At 47.0% G+C, this 23,192-nt stretch overlaps 2 protein-coding genes across 5 annotated transcripts in view; both read left to right on the top strand.

The window, feature by feature from the left end:
* The window catches only part of AKAP8L (A-kinase anchoring protein 8 like), a 35,410-nt gene extending 31,727 nt beyond the window's left edge, over nt 1–3,683 (top strand). For all 3 annotated transcript variants that reach the window (XM_090289824.1, XM_090289823.1, XM_090289825.1), the window contains 2 exons: nt 3,102–3,197; nt 3,300–3,683. In XM_090289824.1, coding sequence (XP_090145950.1) covers nt 3,102–3,197; nt 3,300–3,608 — 405 coding nt within the window. In that variant the 3' untranslated portion in view covers nt 3,609–3,683. The remainder of the gene's footprint in view (nt 1–3,101; nt 3,198–3,299) is intronic.
* A 250-nt stretch (nt 3,684–3,933) lies between these two features.
* On the top strand, nt 3,934–21,533 carry AKAP8 (A-kinase anchoring protein 8). Of its 2 annotated transcripts, none has more exons than XM_090289820.1 (14): nt 3,934–4,064; nt 6,470–6,508; nt 8,218–8,250; nt 8,733–9,006; nt 9,439–9,919; nt 10,385–10,514; nt 10,764–10,810; nt 12,429–12,462; nt 14,392–14,479; nt 16,153–16,294; nt 16,661–16,754; nt 17,190–17,320; nt 19,003–19,098; nt 20,814–21,533. In XM_090289820.1, exons 1-14 carry the CDS (start codon nt 4,046–4,048, stop codon nt 21,255–21,257), a joined length of 2,052 nt encoding a protein of 683 aa, XP_090145946.1. In that variant the 5' UTR covers nt 3,934–4,045; the 3' UTR covers nt 21,258–21,533. The 2 variants fall into 2 exon arrangements, with proteins under 2 accessions (XP_090145946.1, XP_090145945.1); XM_090289819.1 differs by lacking the exon at nt 3,934–4,064 and adding an exon at nt 4,478–4,719.
* Nucleotides 21,534–23,192: the final 1,659 nt, after the last annotated feature.

The raw sequence follows: 23,192 nt of genomic DNA, 5'->3' as shown, positions 1-23,192 counted from the left end.
AATTAGTTTTTTATTAAAGAATAAAGTACTCTGGCTGGTGTGACACAGTTGGTTGGAGCATCATCCTGTAAATCAAATGGTGGTGGGTCTGATTTCCAGTCAGGGCACCTATTGAAGGGCAACCAATTGACGTTTCTCTCTCCCTCTCCCTCTCTCCCTCTTTCCCTCTCCTTCCCCCTCCTCTCCCCACCCCGCCCCTTCTCTCCTTCCCTTCCTCTCTTGCTAAAGGCAATTAATTAATCATCAGGTGAGGATTTTTTTTTTTAAGTGCTAAATAAAGTATTAGTAATTATCAATTGAGTAGTGATCCAAATGTGTGATACACTGTAAGTTTATTTCTGGAATACAAGAATGTTTCAGCCCTGGCTGGTGTGCCTCAGTGGATTGACCGCCAGCCTGAGAACCAAAGGGTCACAGGTTCAATTCCCAGTCAGGGCACATGCCTGGGTTGTAGGCCAGGTCCCCAGTGGGGGCATGCAAGAGGCAACCACACATTGATGTTTCTCTGCCTCTCTTTCTCCCTCCTTTCCCCTCTAAAAATAAATACAATCTTAAAAAAAAGGATCTTTCGGTAAGAAATAAGCAACATTATCAGGATAAAGATACTGGAAATGAAAACTTTAATTTGCAAATAAATATGAATCTCAGAAAAGTTGAATAATTCCAACAAAATATTCTTAATTCATTGAATTTGGTAACTGGGTCAGGATTTAAGATAACATATGAAAAGTATTAGTTTTTCTCCACTCTTGTAAATAACCAGTTAGAAATGTAAATGAGGCATGGGGGCGGTCTACACAAAATGTGTGCAATAACTGGGAATGTAGATTTAAGAAGAAAGTTATGGAATCTTAAATTTTAGACAAGCAAGACCTCAATGCATGGAGTAACAGACTCTGGTCTTAAGTGGAAGATTTAATAGAAAAACAAGGAAAACCAGTTTTCCCCACATTAACACAGACAGTAAAATTCCTAAGTTTGGGGAGGGAGGCTGACCGAAAATATTTTAAAGGTTTTTTTGTAGAGGTTAGTTTCTACAGAAAGTAGTAGTGAGTTCAGGGCCTTGCTTAAGCAGATACAACTAACTGCAAAGCCATTGCAATTCATAAGAAAAAAGTGATAATGGCACAGTAATAAAACTAGAAACAGAATAGCATTGGTCTTGTGAAAGATCCCAGTGTGTTTTAGAACTTAGTGTTAGTAAAAGTCAATTTAGGTTCCTTACCTGAAACCCTGGAACCAGATCTTTTTGAATTAAGTTTTGGATTTCAGAACAGCTACATCAGTATAAGTGGGATAAAAATGGTACAAAAACATAATGTCAGCTCATGTTTTGCCACCAAATGAGTTTTAGGGGGCAAGTTTTGGGTTTCAAGGAAACTGGTTTATCTTACACATTTCTTGAAGGATAAGTTGGCTCCTACCTCATACTATATAGTTAAATTCCAGAAATCTTAAATGTAAAAAACAAGAGAACAACATAGATTATTTGTTTACTTTGATATTTTAGAGCAAGTCAGGAAACTCAGGCCACATAAAAATGCTGGGCAGGTGGCCAAGTGTGTATCACAGAGCACTCAGATTCCCTGTTGGACAGGGAGATGCCATGGGAAGCAGCAAAAATATCCCAATGATAATAACATCTGATGGTGACTGGGAGGCAGGGATGACAAGTACATTGTTTCAGTGCAGCTGGAGAAAATGTGGCTTACAACTTTTTTGCAAAGTACCTGCCTTCGGTGAGCCTTTTTGGTAGGATTGAAAGCACCAGCATAGAAGTATTTATTCTGGTGGTGTTTGGTTATTGTAGCAGAAATCTGCAAAGAATGTAGATGTGCCTCATTTGGGAGACATTGTCCTGGAGGATAATGTGTTTGCATGTGAGAAAGTTGGGGAGAAACTGGTCTATTGTTATATCCTAATTGGGCATCTCTCACTTTTTTCATTTTGAGCATACGTGAATTCTGTTAATGTTTTCCCCAAGTGGCAGAGAAAATGTGTACAAAAAAAAAAAAAGGCAAAGGCAGGTAAAGGGAGTAGAAACAGCAAGTGAAATGTGTTGTAGAGTTGGCTGCGCTTCATTAGGGGTCCATTAGGGGTCCAGGCGGTGGAGTTCCCCCCCAACAAAAATGGCTTTATCAGTTCCTTTCTGCTTATGGTTTTATACATGTATTACCTTTGTAATGATCGAAGTGCAATTTGCCTGTTATCTTCCACTGAGTAAATCACCTAGCAGTTTAGTGTAAATCCTCCCAGGCAAAAGGCTCTGACAGAGCTATACACAGTCCATCACAGATCTTGATTACCATGCTGGGGGGAGAGAGATGAGTCCTATTTTAAAGGACTGCATGGTGCTCTTTTGAATGTATGCTCTGTTTAACCACTTCTCCACTGAGGAACATCTAGGTGCTTTCTAGTATCTCACTACTGCAACCACTGCACGCATCATTCCTATTCTTAGGATAGGATAGATTCTGGGAAGGAATTATAGGACTCAAAATTTTTACTTTTGATACTTTCTGTCAAACTGCTTTCTAGAGAATATAAGTAAACAGTTGAGCCTCTTGCCTTTTTTCAGCCTTGCCATTAAGGTATAATTCTTTATCCTGGGAACCCTGTTGATTAAAAGGATGTGTACCACTTAAATATACTGTTAGAGCTTTGCATTCTTGTTTTTATGAATCCTAAAGAATTCCGTGCTTATTAGAACAGACGGCTCTTGGTTACAGATGCACATTTGGCTTTTAGTAGTAGGTTTTTAAATATGTTCACGGCTTATAGTTTTTTATGTAAGTAAATCAGATTTCTGCAATACAGCTGTAAAGACATGTCTTTAATCAGTTACATACAATGTATGGGGTGGAAAAACGGAACAGTTCAGCAATGATACAATCAGGTCGTGGCTCCATGCTTGGAGGGTGGCCTGCTGCACGCTTGTACCCAAGCAAGGTACACTTACAAACCTAGGAAATCTGGTTGGAGTCACTTGGAGGTGACCAGTGAGGTGAAGTGCGGTACGGGAGGACCCCACTATCTGACAGGGGGGTTTCTCGCCGCCCAAATCAGCGCCTCCAACCCCTCCCTGCCTGCCCTACCCATAGCTCATGATGGAGCAATCGAAGAAGTCCTCGCTCATGGTGGCCCGCAGCATTCTTAACAACAAGCTCATCAGCAAGAAGCTGGAGCAATACCTGAAGGTGAGGTGCGGGTGCCTGGCGCAGGCCCCGGGTGCATCCCCAGCCCCTGGTCCCTGGTCCCGCGGGTTCTTTCTCCCTTTAACATCCATGCCCTTTCCACAGGGTGAGAACCCTTTCACCGACAGTCCTGAGGAAGAGAAGGAACAGGAGGAGGCCGAGGGCAGCATCCTGGATGAAGGGGCAGTGGTCGAAACGGCAGGTGGCACTGAGGGTACAGAATGCACGCCGGTGCAGCCCCCGGTGCCCCCGGTGCCGGCCCCTGGTGCTGCGTCCCCCCCGCCGCCGCCCCCCGAGGAAGACGAGGAGGCCGTTCCCTTGCTAGGTGGAGCACTGCAGCGCCAGATCCGTGGCATCCCGGGACTCGACGTGGACGACGAGGACGAGGAAGAGGGCAGCGGGGGCGCCCCGTGACCAGGGTCAGAGGCGGAGAGGGAGTGCTCGATAGAGGCTGGAGGACGAACTTTAAATAAAGTTACTCCCATTCCATCTCCAGGCTTGTTTCTGTGGGTGGCCCCGCGGCAGGTGGAAGTCGGAACCTCGCTGAGGGGCTGGGGGCGCCTGCATGCGGGATTGGGGGAAGGGGGGGCGAGTAGGACCAGGAGTGCGCCTGCGCACAGTGAGGCACAGTGGCCCAACCCAAATTCCCATGATGCTATGAGTGCCGAGCCGACCAACCAAAAGGCCAGTTGGGGCGATGGAGGCGGGCCTACCGTGAAAGCCAAGCAATAGTACTACGCGCAGTTACGTATGCGCCTGGTCTTCCAGTAGCGGACGGCGGGAGGTGCTTTGAGCTCAGTCGTCTGGTGGCAGCTTAGAAAAAGAGGCTGCCGGCAGACCGAGCTTAAGATATGGAGCAGGGCTACGGAGGTTGGTACGGTCAGTCCGGTGCAGTATGGGTTGGTCAGACTCTGTCCGGATACGCTACTGCACAGGGGGCCGAAGGGCCTAGGCCTACGCCCGAATGCAGTTACCGCAGCCTGGCTGTGCGGAGAGGCAGACAGGGCGCGCGCGTGCTGCTCATTGGACTGCGGCGCCGTCGCTCCGGCGGCGCTGCGTGCGATTGGCCTGCGGCACTTGAGGAGGCGGGCGGAACTCGGCGTCCCGACGCTGCGGCGGGCTGCTGGGGCGCCTTGTACCATCTGGGCAGTTTCTACCCTTCACCCCCGGCGGGGCTCAGTTCCCTGCCAAACGCGCCGGTAGCTTAAGCCCGCCTCCTTCTTTGGTAGGCGCCACAAAATGGCGGCCCTGGGGGGGCGGAGCCATTGTCGAAGCTCGTGGGCCGCTGGGTCTTTTCGCTGGGCGGCTGGGCCTGTGCCCGGAACTGGAAACCGCGGACCTCAGTGGGGACCGCGTGTCGTACGTGGCGAGGGGTTCCCGGGTTCCCGTTCTGGAATGCGTCCGGGCAGTGCGGTATCGGAGTCTCCCCACCAGCGCGACCGGGCCGGGTGCAGCCTCTGTGGGGCTCAGCCTCGGGTCTCAGCCGTGGACCTGATTCGTGCTGGCCTAGGACAAGACCTTGAGGGTCAGATGCTGGGTATTTACTTGTGCAAAGTTGGAAACGTGATGTGCCTCAGGGTGCTGACAGATTGATGGCTCTTTCAGGGCGTGGAGGTGCTAGAGGGTTGTGTAAAAGGGAAATGTGCCCTTTGGCCACTCGGGTTGTAGGGCCTGCGGCAGATAGGACCTTCCTAGGGACCTACAATTTGTCTCTAGGATCAGGCTTCTGGGAATCCTTTGCTCTCTATGCTGGGAGCCGAGTTTGTCCATTGGGAACAGTTGGGCTTGACCAGGGCAGATTCTTGTCCGAATATATGAGGGTTGAGAAGCAGGAGATGTAATCTTGGAAGCAGCAGCTAGAGAAAGCGTCTATTTTGAAAGGTAGCCCCCAGCGTTAGCAGGATTCAGGCCACAGGAATTGCAAAAGCAGAGGTTCTGCTGTGCATGGGTGTGTCCGGGGTCATGGAGTGGCTCAGCTTGGTTCTCCTGGTCTTTTCTGCATCCTGACTGGGTCTCATCATTTGCTTGCCTTCCCACCACATCTTTCAGCTAGTAATCCTGCCTCATTCATGGCCTTAGTTTGGGGAGGTTTATCCCAACACTTCCTAGCTGCTGAAAACCATTCAGACTCAGCTTAGAGGCTGCAGCTTCCCTGAATCCTTTTGTTGCTTTTCCACCTGGAGTTATTTCCTAGAACTCGCTGATTCTTGACAGTTGTTCCTTGGCATATTTCCCAGCTCCATATTGGTGGGCAAATGACTTAGCCTCTCAAGCGTTTTACAACAGGAAAAATAGTAACCTGTCTCAAGGGGTATTGTGAAATTCTGTGAGTAGCATATGCCATTTTGTTAGACCAAAGTTCCACGGTGAAGCATTTAGTACCCTGCAGTTGATCACTTGCTATTAGAACCGCCACTCTGCCTTTCTCAGCAAATGGGGAAGCTGTGTGGCACGGGGAGGGTGTACCTGGCAGAGGGCAAACTTAAGTGTAGCTTTGGATCAAGTCCCCTAAGCTGAGCGTTAGCTCCCTGGTCTCTGAACAGTACTCCCTGACGCAGGCTAACATGTGCTCAGTGCTTGCGTATACACCCACAGTAGGCAGTCAGCTGGTGGTTTGAATTGTTCAAGTAGGGGAGACCAGATGTGTTCTTGCTTCACTAAGGTGAAGTCATTTGAGGTGTGGATGGCTGCCTGTGCCCAGCTCTGTACCACATCAGGGGTCACAGAGGTGAAGAGGGGACAGACAGATGCTGTTATTGGGGTCTGGAGGGGCAAGGAAGCCACAACAGAGCATCATGCCTTAGGGCCAGACAAAGCCCTGGGACTTGAGGGCCCACAGAAGCACTGGAGAGTTCAGAGCCACACGAAAGCGAAGCCTAGAGAGGAACAGTTGTCTCCAAATTCCAAAGTTTCTTCACAGTTATGGGGCATTATGGCCACTTAGTTGGTGAGGCAATGTGAGGAATGGGACTGTGTCCTTATGCTGGGCTACCTGGTGGCTCTCCTGTGTCATCCTCAGCAAATGACCAGAGATAGATCAAGGCCCATTCCGCTCCCTTCTTTTTTCTGCTTTGACCTCAGGTAGGTGGAATGTGATGATGCAGTCAACTAACTGGGATGACCTTTAGGAAGGCAGTATTGTGGTTCTGCTGCATTCTTGTAATGCTGGCCCTGAGCTCCTGAGGATATCCCTTTAGGCTTTTCAGAGCACCTCCAAGGCATCTGTTCTCTAGTCTGGCACACAGGATCCTAACTCACAGGTCTTCTCTTCACAGGCTATGGGGCATGGAGTGCTGGACCCACCAACACCCAGGGTAGGTTGGACCTGCTTACAGGGAGGCATGGGCTCCCGGGACCTCTGACCCAAGGCATCGGACTGACAGCAATCCTGGAGCTGTTGTGGGGGGGCAGTGGCATGTAGCTTGGTGAGGCATTGGGTGGGGGTGGGGGAAGCCCAGAGACCAGGAAACCTTCTGTAAAGAGCCAGATAGTAAATTTTTCTTCTTTGCAGGCTACATGATTTTTGTAGTGTAGAAACCACCATAGATAATTTATAAACAAATAGACATAGCTGTATTCTAATAATGTTTACTAAAGGACACTGACATTTGTGTGCCATATAATTTTTCATGTGTTACAAAATAGTTTATTTCAGCACTTTCTGTTATTCTAAGTAAATAGTTGAGTATATAATCGAAAGCTTTTTAAATTAATAGACTATTTCTTAGTAGGTATAGACTTAGAAGATAGAGCAGATAGTGTATAGAGTTCCATATACTCGCTCTATTTTCACCTCTACACAGTTTTCTCTATTATTAATATCTTGCATTAGCAGGATATACTTATTACAATTAACAAGCCAGTGGCGATACACTGATTTTAACTATAATCTATAGTTATTTACTCTGGCCCTGGCCAATGTGGCTCAGTTGGTTGAGGTGTTGTCTTGTAAACTGAAAGGTCTCGGGGTTCGATTCTTAGGGCACAGGCCTGGGTTATAGGTTCGGTCTCCAGTTGGGGCACATGCACGAGGCAGTCAATCAATGTTACTCTCTCTCCTCCCTTCCCCTCTTGCTAAGAATCAGTAGCTATGAAAAAAGAGAGAGAGAATAATATAGGAAAGTGTGAAGCTAGAGAACTTGTATGTACGACCCATGGGCATGGACGGGGGGGGGGCTTGGGGGGGGAGGTGCTGGGCAGAGGGGAGCAAAGGGGGAAAAACTGGAACTATTATAACAATATAATCACTAAAATATACTAAAAAAATTAAAAATCAATAGCTATGTGCTCGGATGAAGATTAAAAAATATATGTATTTACTCTGCATTATACAACAGTTTTGTGGGCTTTGACAAGTATATAAATGATGTGTTTGATGTCATTAAATATTTTCATTTTTCTTTTCTTCCTCAACCATTTAAAAATGTAAAACCTGCCCTGGCTAGTGTGGCTCAGTGGATTGAGTGTTGGCCTATGAATCAAAAGGTCGCCTATTCAGTTCCTGATCAGGGCACATGGAGGCCTTCCATGTCACTCAGACATATAATGTCCCCTTGCCCAGTTGAGGTGGGAACATGATTTTCCATTGGTGCATTCTCCATGTTTTTGGTGGTGCCTGAGCTCTGGCTCTTGGTGAGTGCTGGCACTTTAAAAGAGCTCTGTCTGGGGACCTGGCTTGTTGGCCTCTTGGCTGGTGGCCTACATTGGATGAGCTTCCTGGGAAGGCTACAGTGTCCTTTCCATGGTTTTGATGGGGAAGACCAGACTTGCCTAAGAGGGAATCCCTGGTTATGCTTAGCTGAGTGCTCTGGAAGAAATGAGTGTTAAATGCTTGTGGGCCCAGCCTTTCCTGGCCATAATAGGCAAGCAAGGGTACGTCCCAGAGTGCTGCCACAGACACCTGTAGTCCTGGCTCTGGATAGTGGAGTGAGGTAACAGCTGTCCTTCAACATCTGGGGGTGGGTTGTCTCCTGTGCCTTTGTTCTGCAAATAAAGCCCCGGTTGTGTTCTTGTTTCCTCCAAGGTGCCTATGGAACTGGTGTGGCGAGCTGGCAAGGTAAGCCCTTCTGGGGTGGGTGAGGGGGCCTCTGAATAACCACCCAGAGGAGCTGGGATGCAGGGACCCCCATCTCCCCACCCCAGCTGTGTGCTCACAACTCTCATGAATACTTGGGAGATTGGGCCTGAGGAGCTGAGGATGCCTCAAGGGGAACTTGCAGGAGCTGAGGGGGTTGTGGTTGTGTTCTGGGAGCAATATCTCCGTGGTGGATCTGTCAGCAACTCCAGCTTCCACTCCTGGGTTCACAGCCACCTCTGGCTTTTGATGGGAAGCAAGTCTTGGGATCTGGCACAGAAAATCCACTGCTCAGAGTTGAGGTCTTGCCCCTGCCCTCCTATACCAAGACATTGTGGGTGATACCAGCAACACTTGGTCCTATGACCTTCTTTTAGGGCTGTGGGTGTTCCTCCCCAGATGTGTCACCAGGGACTGATGTTGTGGCTACTGAGATCTGACTTGGCTCTTCTTCCCTCTGGCAGGTTATGAAAACTACAATTATTATGGTGCCCAGAACACCAGTGTCACCACAGCAGCAACCTACAGCTATGGCCCAGCCTCCTGGGAGGCCAAGGCCAATGATGGCCTAGCGGCGGGGGGCCCTGCCTTGCATTTGGCTTCTTATGGCACAGAGCCCTGCCCTGACAATTCTGACTCACTCATTGCCAAGATCAACCAGCGTTTAGACATGCTGTCCAAAGAAGGAAGCAGGGGTGGGAGCAGCACCTGTGGGGAGGGCATGCAAGACCGGGAGAGGTAATTATGGCCTTGAGCCCTTCCTGGGGGATCCAAACACTAGGCTTTGTGGGGAAGGGAGTGGGCACCGCTCTTCTAGGAAGGCTCTTCCCTGGCACCCTCCTGAGTGTGGGTAGAGGAGTTGGGCCTTTGTTGGGACAGAAACATTGTAATAGGATTTGCTTGTTGTTATGGGTTTACTGAGTGGTGGGGTTTAGGGCATGACTATGGCTAAACTGTGCCAGACTTCTTATTTCTGGACCAGAAGCTTAGCAGAGCCAACGACTTGTACCCTCATTCATCAGTGTTCTGTTTTGCCTCTGAGCATTTAAGAGGGGTGAATGGTGGTTTGGTTTGCTTTGCTTTGCCGTTCTGAGTATAGGGAGGCCAGCTTTGCGGGACGTGTTGTGGTCACACCCAGAATGTATAGTGATGGCTGTGCTTTCTTTGCAGTTCCTTCCGCTTCCAGTCTTTCGATTCCTACGACTCCAGGCCTTGTCTGCCTGAACACAATCCCTACCGCCCCAGCTATAACTACAACTATGATTTTGACCTGGGGCCTGACCGCAATGGTGGCTTTGGTGGTCAGTACAGCGACTGCAGGGACCCCACCCGTGAGCGGGGCTCACTTGATGGCTTCATACGGAGCCGGAGCCAGGGCCGCTTCCAGGACCGGAGCAACCCCAGCACCTTCATACGCAGTGACCCCTTCATGTCATCAGCTTCCTCTGATCCCCTGTCTGCTCCCTGGACTGAGCTGAATTATGTGGGTGGGCGGAGTCTGGGAGGCCCCTCCCCCAGCAGGCCTCCACCTTCCCTCTTCTCCCAGTCCATGGCTCCCAGCTACGGGGTGATGGGCATGCAGGGGACAGGAGGTTATGACAGCCCTGTGCCCTACCGATGTGGCCAGTCACAGGCCCGGATAAAGGATCGGGTAAGCCCTTGCTTTTCTTTTTAAACAGCTTTATCGAGATAAAATTTATAGATTGTAAGATCCACTCATTTTTAAGTGTATAATACGACTTTAATAAAAATGTGCAGAATTGTGCAACCTTCACCACCATCTAATTTTAGAGCATTTCTGTCAGGCCAGAAACTAATGTCTTTATCAGTCATTCCCTATTGTCTTCCCCAGCCTCTGGCAACCACTAATGTACTTCCTGTCCCTATGAATTTGCCTGTTCTGAACATTTCATATGAATACAGTTTTGTGTCCTTTTGTGTTTGGCTTCTCACATTCAGCATAACTTTTTTGTGGAGGGATAAACTATGTTGTCTTTGCTTTCTGAAAAGACCATGTCTACTTCTGTTCTCTGCTCTTACAACCTCTTCATTCGTTTCTCTGGAGTGTCGTAATGGTCCAGGTAAGCGGTACATCAGGATATGCTTGTATCTGTAGCCCAGGTGGAGAGGGTTTGACCGCTGTGGCCCAGACGGCATGAGCAGGAAACGGAAGCTGTTGCAAATCTACAATGAGCCAGATGCCAAACAGGCCCGGGCTGACAGCGAAGGAGATTTTTCTGAAAATGGTATGCCCTGGGGGTGGGATACAGTGAGTTCTCAGTTGGTATAAGAGGAAACAGTGGCATGCTTAGTGCTCTTCCTGCCTGTTCGTACAGTGGATACACAGGAACTCAAGGGTGCCATGTGTCACTCAACTCCCATAGCCTTCACTGTAGCAAGGATAAGCTCGGTCACTGGACAGTGAGCTTGGGAGGGTGAAAACAGTGGCCAACTGCTGAGGGGCTAACTTTCCCTATTCCTTTTGTGTCCGGTAGATGATGGAGTTGGTGACTTCCGGTCGGGAGATGAAGAATTCAGGGGTGTAAGTCCATCTTCACTGGTCAGCCTCATTTGTCTCTAGTGCAGGATTTCTTCTTTTATTTTAGCCTTCTTCTCTCAGAGGCGGGAACTGCCACTGTGGTAGACTCATCTCCATCTCATGAGTGGATTTAATACCCTGACTTACAGCTAGCTTTCTAAGAGTATTCAACTTGTAACAATCCTTTGATTCTGGAAAAAATTTATAGCCCCTCCCCAGCCGCTCCTGTGTCCTTGAATTGATGCGCCTAGCTGCACACGTGGTAAGTGCAGTGGCTCTGCAGGCTGAGACTTCCAAACATGTGCTGAAGACTGCCAGCTTCATGCTGGTGCTGAGGTGCATCCATGTCATTCAGTCCTTCCAACCAGTCATGGCTGACACATGTTTATGACTGACTATTAGCCAGGACCACACACAAGGACCTGGGGAGCAAGCTTTGTCACCCCCTGCAAATGCTGATCCAAGTCTGGGCTAGGGCCCAGAGATGGGTATATGAAGGCTTTGTCCAGATGCTTCTAATGGTCAGGTGGGTTGAGGGTAGGTGGGAGGGGTGGGATACAATAAATTTACAGCTTTTCTGACGGTCTTGCTTGCCCCCTGTCTATCTTGCTTCAGTCTTAAGGCTAGGAATCTCTGTAACCAGCTGATTGGTAATTTAATCTTTGGCTCAATGCCTAAGGAGTGGACTTCCCTGCCCTGGCTGGGTGGCTAAGTTAGTTGGTTGGAGCATTGTCCCATATACCAAAAGGTCGTGGATTCTATCTCTGGTTGGGGTGTGTGTGGGAGGCAACCAGTCAATGTTTCTCACGTTGGTGTTTCCTTTCTCACCCTTCCTCTCTCTCAAATCAATAAAAACATCCTCGAGTGAAGATTGAGAAAAAAAAAAAAAAGAAAAGAAAAACCTAAATGGAAAGGGAGCCCATTCCTTTTTTTTTTTTTTTAAATCCTCACCTGAGGATATGTTTTTGTTGATTTGAGAGAGAGAGAGGAAGGGGAAGAGTGAGAGGAAACACCAATGTGAGAAAGAAACGTCGATCGGTCGCCTCCCGTATGGAGATCAAATAGGCAACCTGGGTATGTGCTCTGACAGGGAATTGAATCCGCAAGTTGGTGTATGGGACGATGCTCCAGCCAGCTGAGCCATTTGGCCAGAGCTAGGTGATCATTTTTCTCTACACTTGATTTTTTTTACAAGCTTTGGTAAATACAAACAAATGTCTGGGAAACTTGGTAAAGCCCATTTCCAGTCAAGAGTGCCTGTAGTAGCATCCTACAAATTGAGGTTCCTTGGCATACAATTGATGAGTGAGCTCCTGGTATTCCTGTGTGCAGAGTTGTATAGGTATACATTGACAGAGGCCATTCTTTAGCTTTGCAGAGAACTGCAAGAAGATCCGTGTCTTTAATAGAAAAGCAAGTTAGTCATCACAGAATCTCAGAAGATAATCTGCAGTGACAGGACACTGTGGCTCTATTGCATGGCCCTGGGCCTTTTCCTAACACATTGTGACTGGGTTCGTGGTGGCACAGCTACCACCAGGTGGTGGCAGGGAACTGGGCAGGTGTGGAGAGTTCTGAAAATTCCACCTCACTGCCCGACTTCGTGTGTGTCCTTTTTCAGGAGGACGAATTCTTCTACTCCGGGAGGCAGAGAGGTAGGCATCACCCATTGTCCCTTTGAGCTTTCCTGTGTCTGCCGGGCTGTCCCGCACTCACTGCCCATCTCCCAATTGAGCCAGGCCTCTTGAGAAGCAAGCCTGGGGCCTGCGTGAAGTGCTTGCTGACAGCTCAGGGCAGAAGAGGGGCCGTGGTTGCTGGGTGGGCCTTGGCTATGGCACTCACCCCAAGGCTTTGCTCCATTGTTTAGAACAGCACTTGCTACAAACTGATGTGTTGGCCTCACTCAATGCAGGCTATTAGTGGGGCGGGGGGGACTCATTTGTGGGTGTCTGCAACAGCTCTTGGTGGTAGTGAAGGGAGTCTCAGAAACAGAAAAGAGAAAGAAAAGCCGCCCCGCAGCCTGTCTTCTCAGTTCCCCTTCACCAATGCGGGTCCTCGTACTGTATTCTCCTGGGTTTCATTCTTTCCACAATTTCCCTCAGTTGCCAGCCCAGGGCCGTGCCCTCAGCCTTTATGGTGGGAGCACTGGCAACTGCAGTACACATTGCTGCATGGGCCAGAGTTTGGGTACCTGCCTAATTGGCAGCTCAGGGCAGGGGGGGACACCTGTCAGGTACACCCAGGTCCTGTTACTCCTGAGGCAGCCATTGCTCAGCAGGTCCCATTAGTTCCAGTGCCAGAAATCGGAAAGTCCAAAGCAGCACTAGTAAAACCTCTTAGTGGGGCGTGGAGAAGCAGTCTTTGAGACATCGTGGCCTTGAGCTTACCCAAAAGCCACTTTTCCTGTTCCCATGGTCCATAGCTATTTCCCCCATGAATCACAGGCTAACTCTGCTCCCATAAATTCTGAAGGGCCCTGGCTTAGATGCTCCTTCCCTTAAGTGTTCAGGCTTAGTCAATTCTCTGAGGTCCTCTCACCCTGATTATAGAAGCAGTTATGTTTGTAGCATGGGACCACACAGCATTGAGCAGCTCATACAGCGGGGAAAATGCTAAAGCAAAGGTGACATGTTTATTGCGCACAGGTCCTGCTACCTACCCGGGATGACTTTGCTATTAAACAGCAGTAATAGTTTCAGGCAGTGACCTCTTGCCAAAAATCCCACACGCCCTTTTGAGAGGCTTCTGAGCAGCGCACGCCGGTCGCCATCTTCGTGGGACAGTCTCGTGACTGGCATCAGGGGTAGGGGTTACAGTTCAGATGCTTATCCAACCTTTTTTCAGTGTCTGGCCTTGGCCCTGAGCCATGGTAGCCTGGCCTGGCCTGGCCTGGCCTGGCCTGGCCTCGCCTCACGCTGGGACGCTGGGCTGCACAGCTCTCCAAGGAGCTCCTGCACTGGCCCCAGGGGATGGATGGAGGACCGACAGGTCTCTTCCCACTTTTCTTTCTAGGATTGCTTTCCACATAGCCGTGAGAAAGCTCCAGAGTGACAGTTTTTTGTGAGTGGAAGATAGAGTTCGGGCCAGCAAGGACTGACACACCTGCTGAGGCCCTAGTTCAGAGGAAGCCTACGGGACGGTTGTCATGGTCCACCGAGAGGTGGGCGGAGGGAGGTAGAACAGCTTGCTTTATTTTCCGAGGCCTTCCAGCTGCTGCCTCTTTACCTAGAACTGCTTCTCTCTTAACTGATGTTGGGAGAAGACCCACTTGTAGGGTGCTGAATTGGAAAGAGATAGGGAAGAACAGAGCAGGTGGGCCATGTCCCTGGCCCATTCCAGCCTTACTAGGCTATGAGGGAAGTGAAGTGACTCCCCTGGGAACTCCCAAGGGTTCTCATCAAAGCCCATCCTTGTTGGGAGCCTTTGACAGCCCCTTGGTGCCTCAGGGTGTCCTGACCCTGCCGTGTGTGGAGGCAGCAGCAGGGCACAGGGTGCAGTGACCAAGCTGCAGCCCCATCAAGGCCCTTGTGCTCAGCTCCTCTGCAGGTTCAGCAGAGGGTCTTGAAGGGATTTTTCTGTTGTAGGAGAGAAGGATGACGAGGATGATGAAGTGAAGAAGAGAAGGGAAAAGCAAAGGAGAAGAGACAGGATGCGAGACCGAGCAGCTGATAGGTGAGTGGGAGGTCAGCTGGACCTGGGCACTGTCGACGCTCTGCTGAGCTCATTTGTCTTCACTTCGTGACATGGGGGCAGAGGGGGTGCTGTCTGTGGGGAAATCCTAGTCAAGACGGTGGGAGACAAAACTTGGGAAACGTGTATGGAATCATATCCTTGCCAGGGGCTCCCTGTGGCCCTCCTGTGCCAGCAAAGGGCTCTTTTGCCCTCCTCCATACCTGTGGGGAATTACCTTGTCCCCTGGCTTGTGTCTGTCATCTCAGACAAGTGATCTTCATTCAGCAGAGCTGCTAAGAAGGTACTCTGTTGCCTTGTCCAAATCCAGACCGCCTCTGGAGTTTGACTTAGCAGTTCTGCATATCTGGATGTTACCTTCAAGATTGTCTTTGAATAGAAAAAAGAAGCACAAAAGGGCAAATCCCAAAGGGTGTTGGTGTGACTAAACCATGCACTTCTATCCCTGCTCAGTACTGAAGTAGCTGCTGACTAGAAACGTAATCCACTGGTAGCCATGGGAGCCCTTGGCTGCTGAGGCCTTAAGCACACATGGCTGCTTCTCTGTGCACAGGCTCTCAAAGGGACTAACAGATGGGGAAGCCAGGAACCAAAAAAGGGGAGCTTGCAGGTGTTCAAAAAATTCATCAAAACCCTTGTTAAACAGATGAATAAGCAATGGCTAGATTTGATATTTTCATGCCACATGAGAACTGAGATGACTTTTTTTTTTTTATTTTTTTTTTTTTTTTAAGAATATTTAGATTATGCCCTAGTGACTGAGGGTTCTCAAGGCAATTACCAATTCTTGGAGCAATTCTCACAGGGGAGGTAAAGATGCAGCCAAGAAGCATATTTCTTTCTGACAGTTCTGCACGTAGGGCCTGGATGACTTTTTCCTCTTCCCTCCTCCGTCAGGGTTACCTACAAAAGCGGTGGTGCTTATCTAGAGGTCCAAAGCCAGGTGCTGGAGACCGGCAGAGCTCAGTCCTGAGTGCCACAGGGCTGTGCTCTTATTCCCAAAGATCCACAGGCTCCTGGGCAGAGCCAAGAGAAGCAGCACTCCGCTGTGGGGATGTGGAGGTCTGCGGCCACTCTCCCCTCAGCTTACAGCACAATTGCATTTGTGAGACTTTGGAAGCACATGACAGAGAAATCTCAGTTTTTATCCATGAATTTGACATAACATGCCTTTACATTGAGTCGTCCCTATTGGAGAATTTATCTTAGGTCATGTGAATTTTGAATTGTGCAAGGTCTTTGGGAATTCCTCCACCACATAAAAAATAGGGTTGCCTTGTATCATTCCTGTGACAGCAGAAAGAGCCACATCTGAGAAGCTATGGTGTTAGATACTGCGTCCCCAGAGCAGTGGGTTGGAAGCTTAGGGAGTCCACACTTCTGAATACTCCCCACCTTAAGGTGTTCCCTTAAGGGTCTTTGCACCAAAAAGACTGTTACAGTAGTAAATTACCACATGAGTCATATCCCAAATAATTTTGTGAATTGTACTCCCATCCTAAGGATGAGGAAACAGGTAACTGCTAGAAGTCAGAAGTGTAGGTTCAAAAATTGCTTTTCTGTTTTTTCTTAGTTCTAACCGGAGATGAACTGGTTATCCTCATATCAGCGCTCATCCCTATATTACTGCTCTTGTTTTTGTCTTCCTTTTCCAGGATTCAGTTTGCCTGTTCAGTGTGCAAGTTTCGTAGCTTTGAAGATGAAGAAATCCAAAAGCATCTGCAAAGCAAATTTCACAAAGAGACACTGCAGTTTATAAGTACCAAGCTGCCTGACAAGACTGTGGAGTTCCTCCAGGTGAAGCACACTTGACCTCCGCCAGTGTTTCCCAATGACCCTACAGGTGTCAGATGCCTCACAGGGGAAGGGAAGGGAAATAAGAGGTCTAAACTTGGTCAAGGTTTCTGTTTCCAGAATAACAACTGTTCCAGTCCCCTTGTCAGAGGGACAGCTGAGAACTCCAGCCATTGTAGTTCCCTTTAGTTCTGCCCACAGAGCTGCTGTGATAGCCATCTTCCCACCCTTGGGGCAGCTGAGACAAGGTTGTCATCCAATAGGGGCTTGGCAGCCACCCATTGTGAGCTGCCTCTGGTGCATTTGAGAAATATCCACACGTGGTACCCTCACGTGATGTCATTTGGTGCCATCTCCCAACCCCTCTAGGAATACATTGTAAATAGGAATAAAAAGATTGAGAAGCGGCGTCAGGAACTGATGGAGAAGGAAAGCATGAAACCAAAACCAGATCCTTTCAAAGGTGAGTTGTGATCCTGGGCGGCGTGCTGTTGCACACGGCACTAAGGCATATGGCTCAGTGTAAAGCTAACACAGGGCTGCTGAGGATGTGATATGAAGACCATGGGAGGGGCACTTAGCGGAAAAAGGCCCTTGAGTAGATAGATCTCAGCTCCACAAGCAACTTATCAGAGTGATGCATAGCACTCTGCAGTTATTTCCTTTTGGGACCAAAGGATGAGAAGAGTTGGAAATAATAAATGACCCAGTGTAGAGGCTGGTCGTTCTGACCCTGTACTTCTGCTGGGAGGCAAATGACGCCTGTCTCAGATTCTGTCCTAACTGAATTCCTGAGAGAGCTGCAGGGAGAAAAGGTGGGCCTTGTTTTGGAGACTGGGAGGAAAGCATCACATGCATGGCTGTCCCAGATCCCACATGACTTGGATTTCATCAACAGGGATTGGCCAGGAGCACTTCTTCAAGAAGATTGAGGCTGCTCACTGCCTGGCTTGTGACATGCTGATTCCTGCACAGCACCAGCTCCTCCAGCGGCACCTGCACTCTGCTGATCACAATCATAACCGCCGGGTGAGTCCCATCCAGAAGCTGACTAAGGGCGAGCCTTCAGGGGCTGCCATCTGGGTTCAGAACCATCTGTGTCTTATGGGGAATGCTAACATGTTTAGGGGCTCTTGCTATATTCCATCAAGTCTGTCACTTCATCAGTTACTTTTACAATGCATTCCAATTTCTGTTAAAATGTGAGAAAATATGTTGCTTAGAATTGATTAACCCTTTGAGTACCAGCATCGCTCTCATTGACTTTTTTTGATGGCTATAAATGCACATAACAATGGAATAATTTGTATTTTATGTTTTGTTCTCTTTCTTTGTACCTCAGGTTGTATATTGATGTAACTTTTTCTCATGTTGATCCAAATGTCGAATTACACATGGCACTCAAAGGGTTAAATATGTTGCTGAAATTGTCCTGGTTTGAGAATATTCCCTGTAAACCACATAAATCAATTTCCCTAATTGCTGAAAAATTGGATTTTCTATAAACTTAAGGCCAAGGACCATTCAGAGCAGTGTCCTGGGGGACTCACTTCGTCCTTACTGGCTGTTGGGACCTGAGGCGGAACGTTTTGTTCAGGGTCAGCAAATTTGTCTGTAAAGGGTCAAATTGTAAATATTTTCAGTTTTGCAGGCCATAGGGTTTCTGTCCAACAAGTCTGCCATTGGTGGGTAAAAGCAGCCACACATACTAAGTGAAGGAGTTGGTGTTGACCCTTGATCTGACATCTCTGTGCTTAGTTTACCCACCTATGAAATGGAGAAATAGATACCAACCTGCCCATCTCCCAGTTTTATTAAAGAGCATCCAAAAGCACTGTATAAACAAGAGATTACTTGTGACTAACTCTGTTTTGGAGCATTCATACTTTTGCTATTAAACTTACTATAAAGTTAATATAACTCAAAACTGAAAAGAAAAAGTTCGTTCCTTTCCCTACTTAGTTCACAAAGCTTCTAATCTGTAAATGCTCATTTCATCTTGGCTTATGCACGTGGTACCTTTACATCAATCAGAGAAGGAAAACTCTGACTCCAAAAAACCTCCACTGCCTTGCGGCATACCTCTTCAGGGGAAAGGCTAAGGGAGTAAACCCCGACAGAAAATCCGGAGCCGGAGTTCCTAAGGCGGTTTGACGTTGTAGTCAACACCGGCAACTCCTGCGGCGCACCTGAAGCCAAGCTGTATTGACTCCGTCTTTCCCTTGGACCCTTCAGCTGCGAAGAGAGGGGGGGTCTGCTGCATGGGCAACAGCAGACCCTCCAAATTATTACCCTGCCCAGGCTCTGTAGCTTCAGCGTCATCGCAAGATGTCGATTCAACACGGGAAGAGACAGATACGATGTCACTCCCGAGTCGGACTGCACAGCCATTCTCGGCGGTGCAGATAGACTCTTAGGAAGCTACACCATCGTCTCTCGAGACGGACGGCTGCCGACGACGACCTTTACATCAAAGTTGTGTCCCTGCTTTTATCTTTTAAGATTATCAGACTTCCACAGTTTCATGGTGTCAGTTCTGAAGTCTCTGGTGCTTTCTTTCTCTCACTGTTGGAGTCTGGCACTTTGGGATTTGCCTCAGGGAGAAAAGATGTTGGTCGTCTCTGCATATGGCTTGCTGATCCCAGGGCAACTCACAGTAGCCTGGCTGGTGTGCCATTTTTTAAAAAGCCCATGTTTGGTTCTCTTTGCAGTTGGCTGCTGAACAGTTCAAGAAAACAAGTCTCCATGTGGCTAAGAGCGTTTTGAACAACAGACATATAGTGAAGATGCTGGAAAAATACCTCAAGGTTAGGAGACCAGTGGGTGGAAAAAGCTTTTGAAATGGAGAATGAACTATGAGTATGGAACTGTATCTCAAGTGCAGTATTTAGCATTCTGAGTTTTTTGAAGAGATGAGGGATGCTGGAAGATATCAGTCTTGGGAATTTCGCCACTGTGGATTTCCTGAGACACAGTACTTGCCTGGGAACTCTGGGATGTGACTCTCCTTGGTTAATCTGTACAACAATGCTGACTCTTACCATGAGAAACCTTGACTATCCATAAAATACTGAGCAAATGATGGTGAGATGCTTTAAAAAAAAAAACGAAGGTAGGTAACTGTCCCAGAAAGAAGCTGAAAAGAGGTTTTGCTGACGGATCCAACTGACAATGAAATGGAGGTTCAAGGCAAAGGGAAGAGCCAGAGTTGCCACAATCACTGAGCCATTGTGACAGGAGCAGAGTAATAAAAAACTCCCGAAGGGGTGCTTAGGACAGAAGTTGGAAGAATCCTGAGTTCCTCCTTGGGAAACCCATTTTGCCAAATGCTCAGCCCCACGACATAACATTTGAGCCTGGTTAGCTAAGCTCCAGCATAGCCTGGCTAGGTAGGACCGTTTTGCCTTCCGCTCATGTATTAAGTGCTTCAGCATTTGACAATTCATTATGTCCATTAAAGGCACAGAATCTAAATACAGCAAGTCCTCACATAATGTCTTTGTTCAGTGTTATTTCATTATAATGTTGATGAGATACTACAGGAACTTAACTCTTGCTTACATCAATTAGCCTACGTTAAACTCGGTTTAGTTATACATTGTCTATCCACAGGTCCACGAACCTGTTGACTACATTAAGTGAGGACTTAAGAGTAACCAATTTAATAACCATTGGCTGGTCAGTGTTTTACCTTTGGCCTAAACTGATGTAGTCTCTGGAGTCAGGTGTAGACTTAAGCTGCTAATCACCATATTTTAAAAATACATTTCTTGATCTGGTAGTAATAATAATTTAGTTTCCTTATTCTAAACTAGAGACAATATGCTTGTGAGAAGTTTGACTTCTGAGAGAGTCACACTTGGATTTGACTACTGACTGATGTTTAATAGCTGTGTAACCTCTGGCAAGTTATTGATCTTTGAGTCTCATTTCATTTATCGGTAAAATGGGGATAATCCTCATGCCAGTTCTCTGACCCTAAACAAACTAAAATTTAAAATAGTCTTGCCCTGGTCAGTGTGACTCAGTTGGTTGGAACGTTGCCCATAACCAAAAGGTGGTGGGTTCGATTCCCGGTCAGGGCACTGTGGGAGGCATCCAGTTGATGTTCCTCTCTCACTTCAGTGTTTCTCTTCCTTCCTCTCTCTCTAGAGGTAATGAAAAAATATTGGGTGAGGATTTTTTAAAAATTAATAGTCTTAACTTCCTGTTAGGAGAATTTTTTATTTTATTATTATTTTTTTAATTTGGTTTAGATCCTAGGTCTTTTTGACCTTTTCTACATGGCGTATACTTGAATAGAAAGTACAAAATCGTTCTGGTGAAGCTTTTCAGAGATGTCCTTTCTGAATCTGTAGGCTCTGAGAACCTGTAGGATTAACTCACCTGGCATCGTTTAACATATTTTTCTTGTTGACTCTGCCCATCATGAAAACACAAGTTCCCAGCAACCTGGGCCTCCTTCCATGTCTCATTTTAACAATTCCTTAGACTGCACTGACCTGTGATTCTTCTTGGCCAGGGTGAAGACCCTTTCACCAGTGAAGCTGTTGATCCAGAAATCGAAGGAGATGACAATTTAGGAGGTGAGGATAAGGAAGAGACACCTGAGGAGGTGGCCGCAGAAGTGTTAGCTGAGGTGATTACAGCAGCAGTGAGTGCAGTAGAGGGAGAAGGAGTGCCCCCTCCAAAAAGTATTGAAGTGCTGGCTGGAGTGGGAGGCCCCATGGACACGGCAGAAACCATTAGCGAACAGCCACTGGAAGCAGACACACACTGTGAAATGGCATCTGAGAAGGAGAACGCTGAAGCAGAGGCCAGAGGGGAAGCTGCCCAGGCTGCTGAGGCTGAGGATGAAGCAGAGGCAAAAAGCACTGGAGCAGTCACTGTTCCTGCCCCAGCTGCCACAGAAGCTGAAGTGGAACAACCTGATGCAGAGGCCAAAGATGTTACTTCCACAGAATGATCCTCTCCTGGTTTCAGGGGATGTGTTATATGATGCATTTCTCTTTCCCCTTTGGTTTATAAGCAGTACTAGGGTGTGTGTACTGGAATATGCTGAAAACTTGTTTTGGTGAAGAGACCCAGCCATTTCCTTCAGAAAATGTACCTCACAGTCTTGTTTTATAGAGTTGTGTGGCTTTCTGCCTCGGTTTGAAGGTTGCAGAAGTATTGTACATTCCCCCAAGCAGCTGTGCCCTCTCTACACTGCAGTTGGAATAATAAAATTTGGTTAATTAGATTTTGATGATGCTTTGCTTGTTAAATACAGCCACTGGTTGAATGCCTTTCCTTAATGATGATGATGATGATGACAACAACTAGGAGCAGCTCATTACTAGGATATATCTTTATGAAGTGGTTTTTTGTTTGTTTTTAACTTTCAAGAATTTGCTTTGGCATCAGTTTTTGATTTCTGCTTTTGTAGTACACTGAAGGGTGTGATCCTCACAAGATATAGCAGAACCTTGTTAACAAGTGATGCTGGTTCTGTCACATCAGTGAACTCTCAAAGGCCTGGTGAATCTGACACAACTTCACCACTGGAAACCCAGTTGTCCCCCAAGAACGAAGACACTACCTAGGGAGTTGTTTTCCAATCTTTAAACCTTAGTGGAGCACCTTCAGAACTTCTCTCATGTGTTCCACCTCTGCGTTACTTCAGGTTTTTTTCTTTAAATTGAATTACTTTCTCTAAAATATATATTTTTTAAAAAACTTGATGTCACTTCCATGAATGGGAAAACCAATATAAGTTGCTACGGATAAGATGCTATCTGTAAAAAGTTAATATAATGGAATAAACATTTTATTTTAGATAACTACTCTTTGGAGGTTTCTGAGTCTGTGAGAAAGGAAAGCATGTGTTCAAGTCTGGCTAGCACCAGTTACATGTTCATATAATCAGAAGAAATGGAAGAGACCTTTTTGAAATGATATTTCTGGGGCTGTTTTCCTGTAAATTTGAACTGTCACATTTAAGGAAGCATTTGGCTGGGAGGAAATTATTTTAAAAGAAGTAGTAAAAATAGTTGATGAGCATCTACTGTATATCAGGTGCTACTTCATGATAAAAATAAGATATGGGCACTGCTCTTAAGGAGCCTTATTGGAGATGTGAATATTTATGAAAAAATTCAATATTAGAGCTAAAAAATAAACTCAATAAGTAAGAATATGGTGCCTCTGAATTGTTTCTGCTCATCATTCTTTAAAACTGCATAGACATGGCTTAGTTGCAGGTTCAACCTGCCCTTTGAAGCTTATTTTCTTGAGATAAAGATGTCTAAAAAGTGATAACAAAATGATGAAATTGCTTTGTTTTGTTTTTCTTGTAACAATAATCCGAGAGTTGTCATTAAAGCTATCTAAATTTCAGTGAGGTTCTTTCATCCTGCCCCACCCCCCAGTGTGAAATGATGCCAATCCTTTTATTCCTAAAGATAGGTTGAACCAGGCCATCATTCCCCAAAATGGGGAATAACTACTTGGGTGCACAAAGGAATGCCCTTATATTTCCTGAGATGACCAGGACAAATAGGCTTCCTCATTGGGAACTGATATTTATCAATTTGTTTCCCAATTGCAGACTCCTGAGGTGGAAGTTAAGGAACTTTAGGATCACACATCGACAATGTGGGGATACTCAAATTAGGACAGATCTATGAAATACCAATGGCCATGAACTTTCCATAGAGTACCTTCATTTAAAAGCAGGTTTAGTGAACATGGGAATCCCTGCTATCAAAGCAAAATATATTTTAGGAATGGCAGCCTAATTACAATTTAATCATGTTGCTGGCCTGTGTGATTTCATTTGGTTTTTATGAAATTAATACAGTTACTAAAGGGAAAACATAACGAGCAGCCCTGGCTAGCATGGCTCAGTGGATTGAGGGCT

The sequence above is a fragment of the Furipterus horrens genome, unplaced genomic scaffold (assembly GCF_987537825.1).
Source record: "Furipterus horrens unplaced genomic scaffold, mFurHor1.1.pri manual_scaffold_10, whole genome shotgun sequence".
Classification (NCBI taxonomy): Eukaryota; Metazoa; Chordata; class Mammalia; order Chiroptera; family Furipteridae; genus Furipterus; species Furipterus horrens.
Note: the sequence above shows the minus strand (reverse complement) of the source record. Positions and strands in the feature narration are given on the sequence as shown.

What these genes read in the sequence shown, in the direction of transcription:
- AKAP8 (XM_090289819.1), top strand. Translation starts at nt 4,590, where the DNA reads ATGCGTCCGGGCAGTGCGGTATCGGAGTCTCCCCACCAGCGCGACCGG. An exon ending in TGGACCCACCAACACCCAGG is followed by an intron (nt 6,509 to 8,217) that starts GTAGGTTGGACC and finishes GTTTCCTCCAAG; the next exon opens with GTGCCTATGGAACTGGTGTG. An exon ending in AGGCCCGGATAAAGGATCGG is followed by an intron (nt 9,920 to 10,384) that starts GTAAGCCCTTGC and finishes TTGTATCTGTAG; the next exon opens with CCCAGGTGGAGAGGGTTTGA.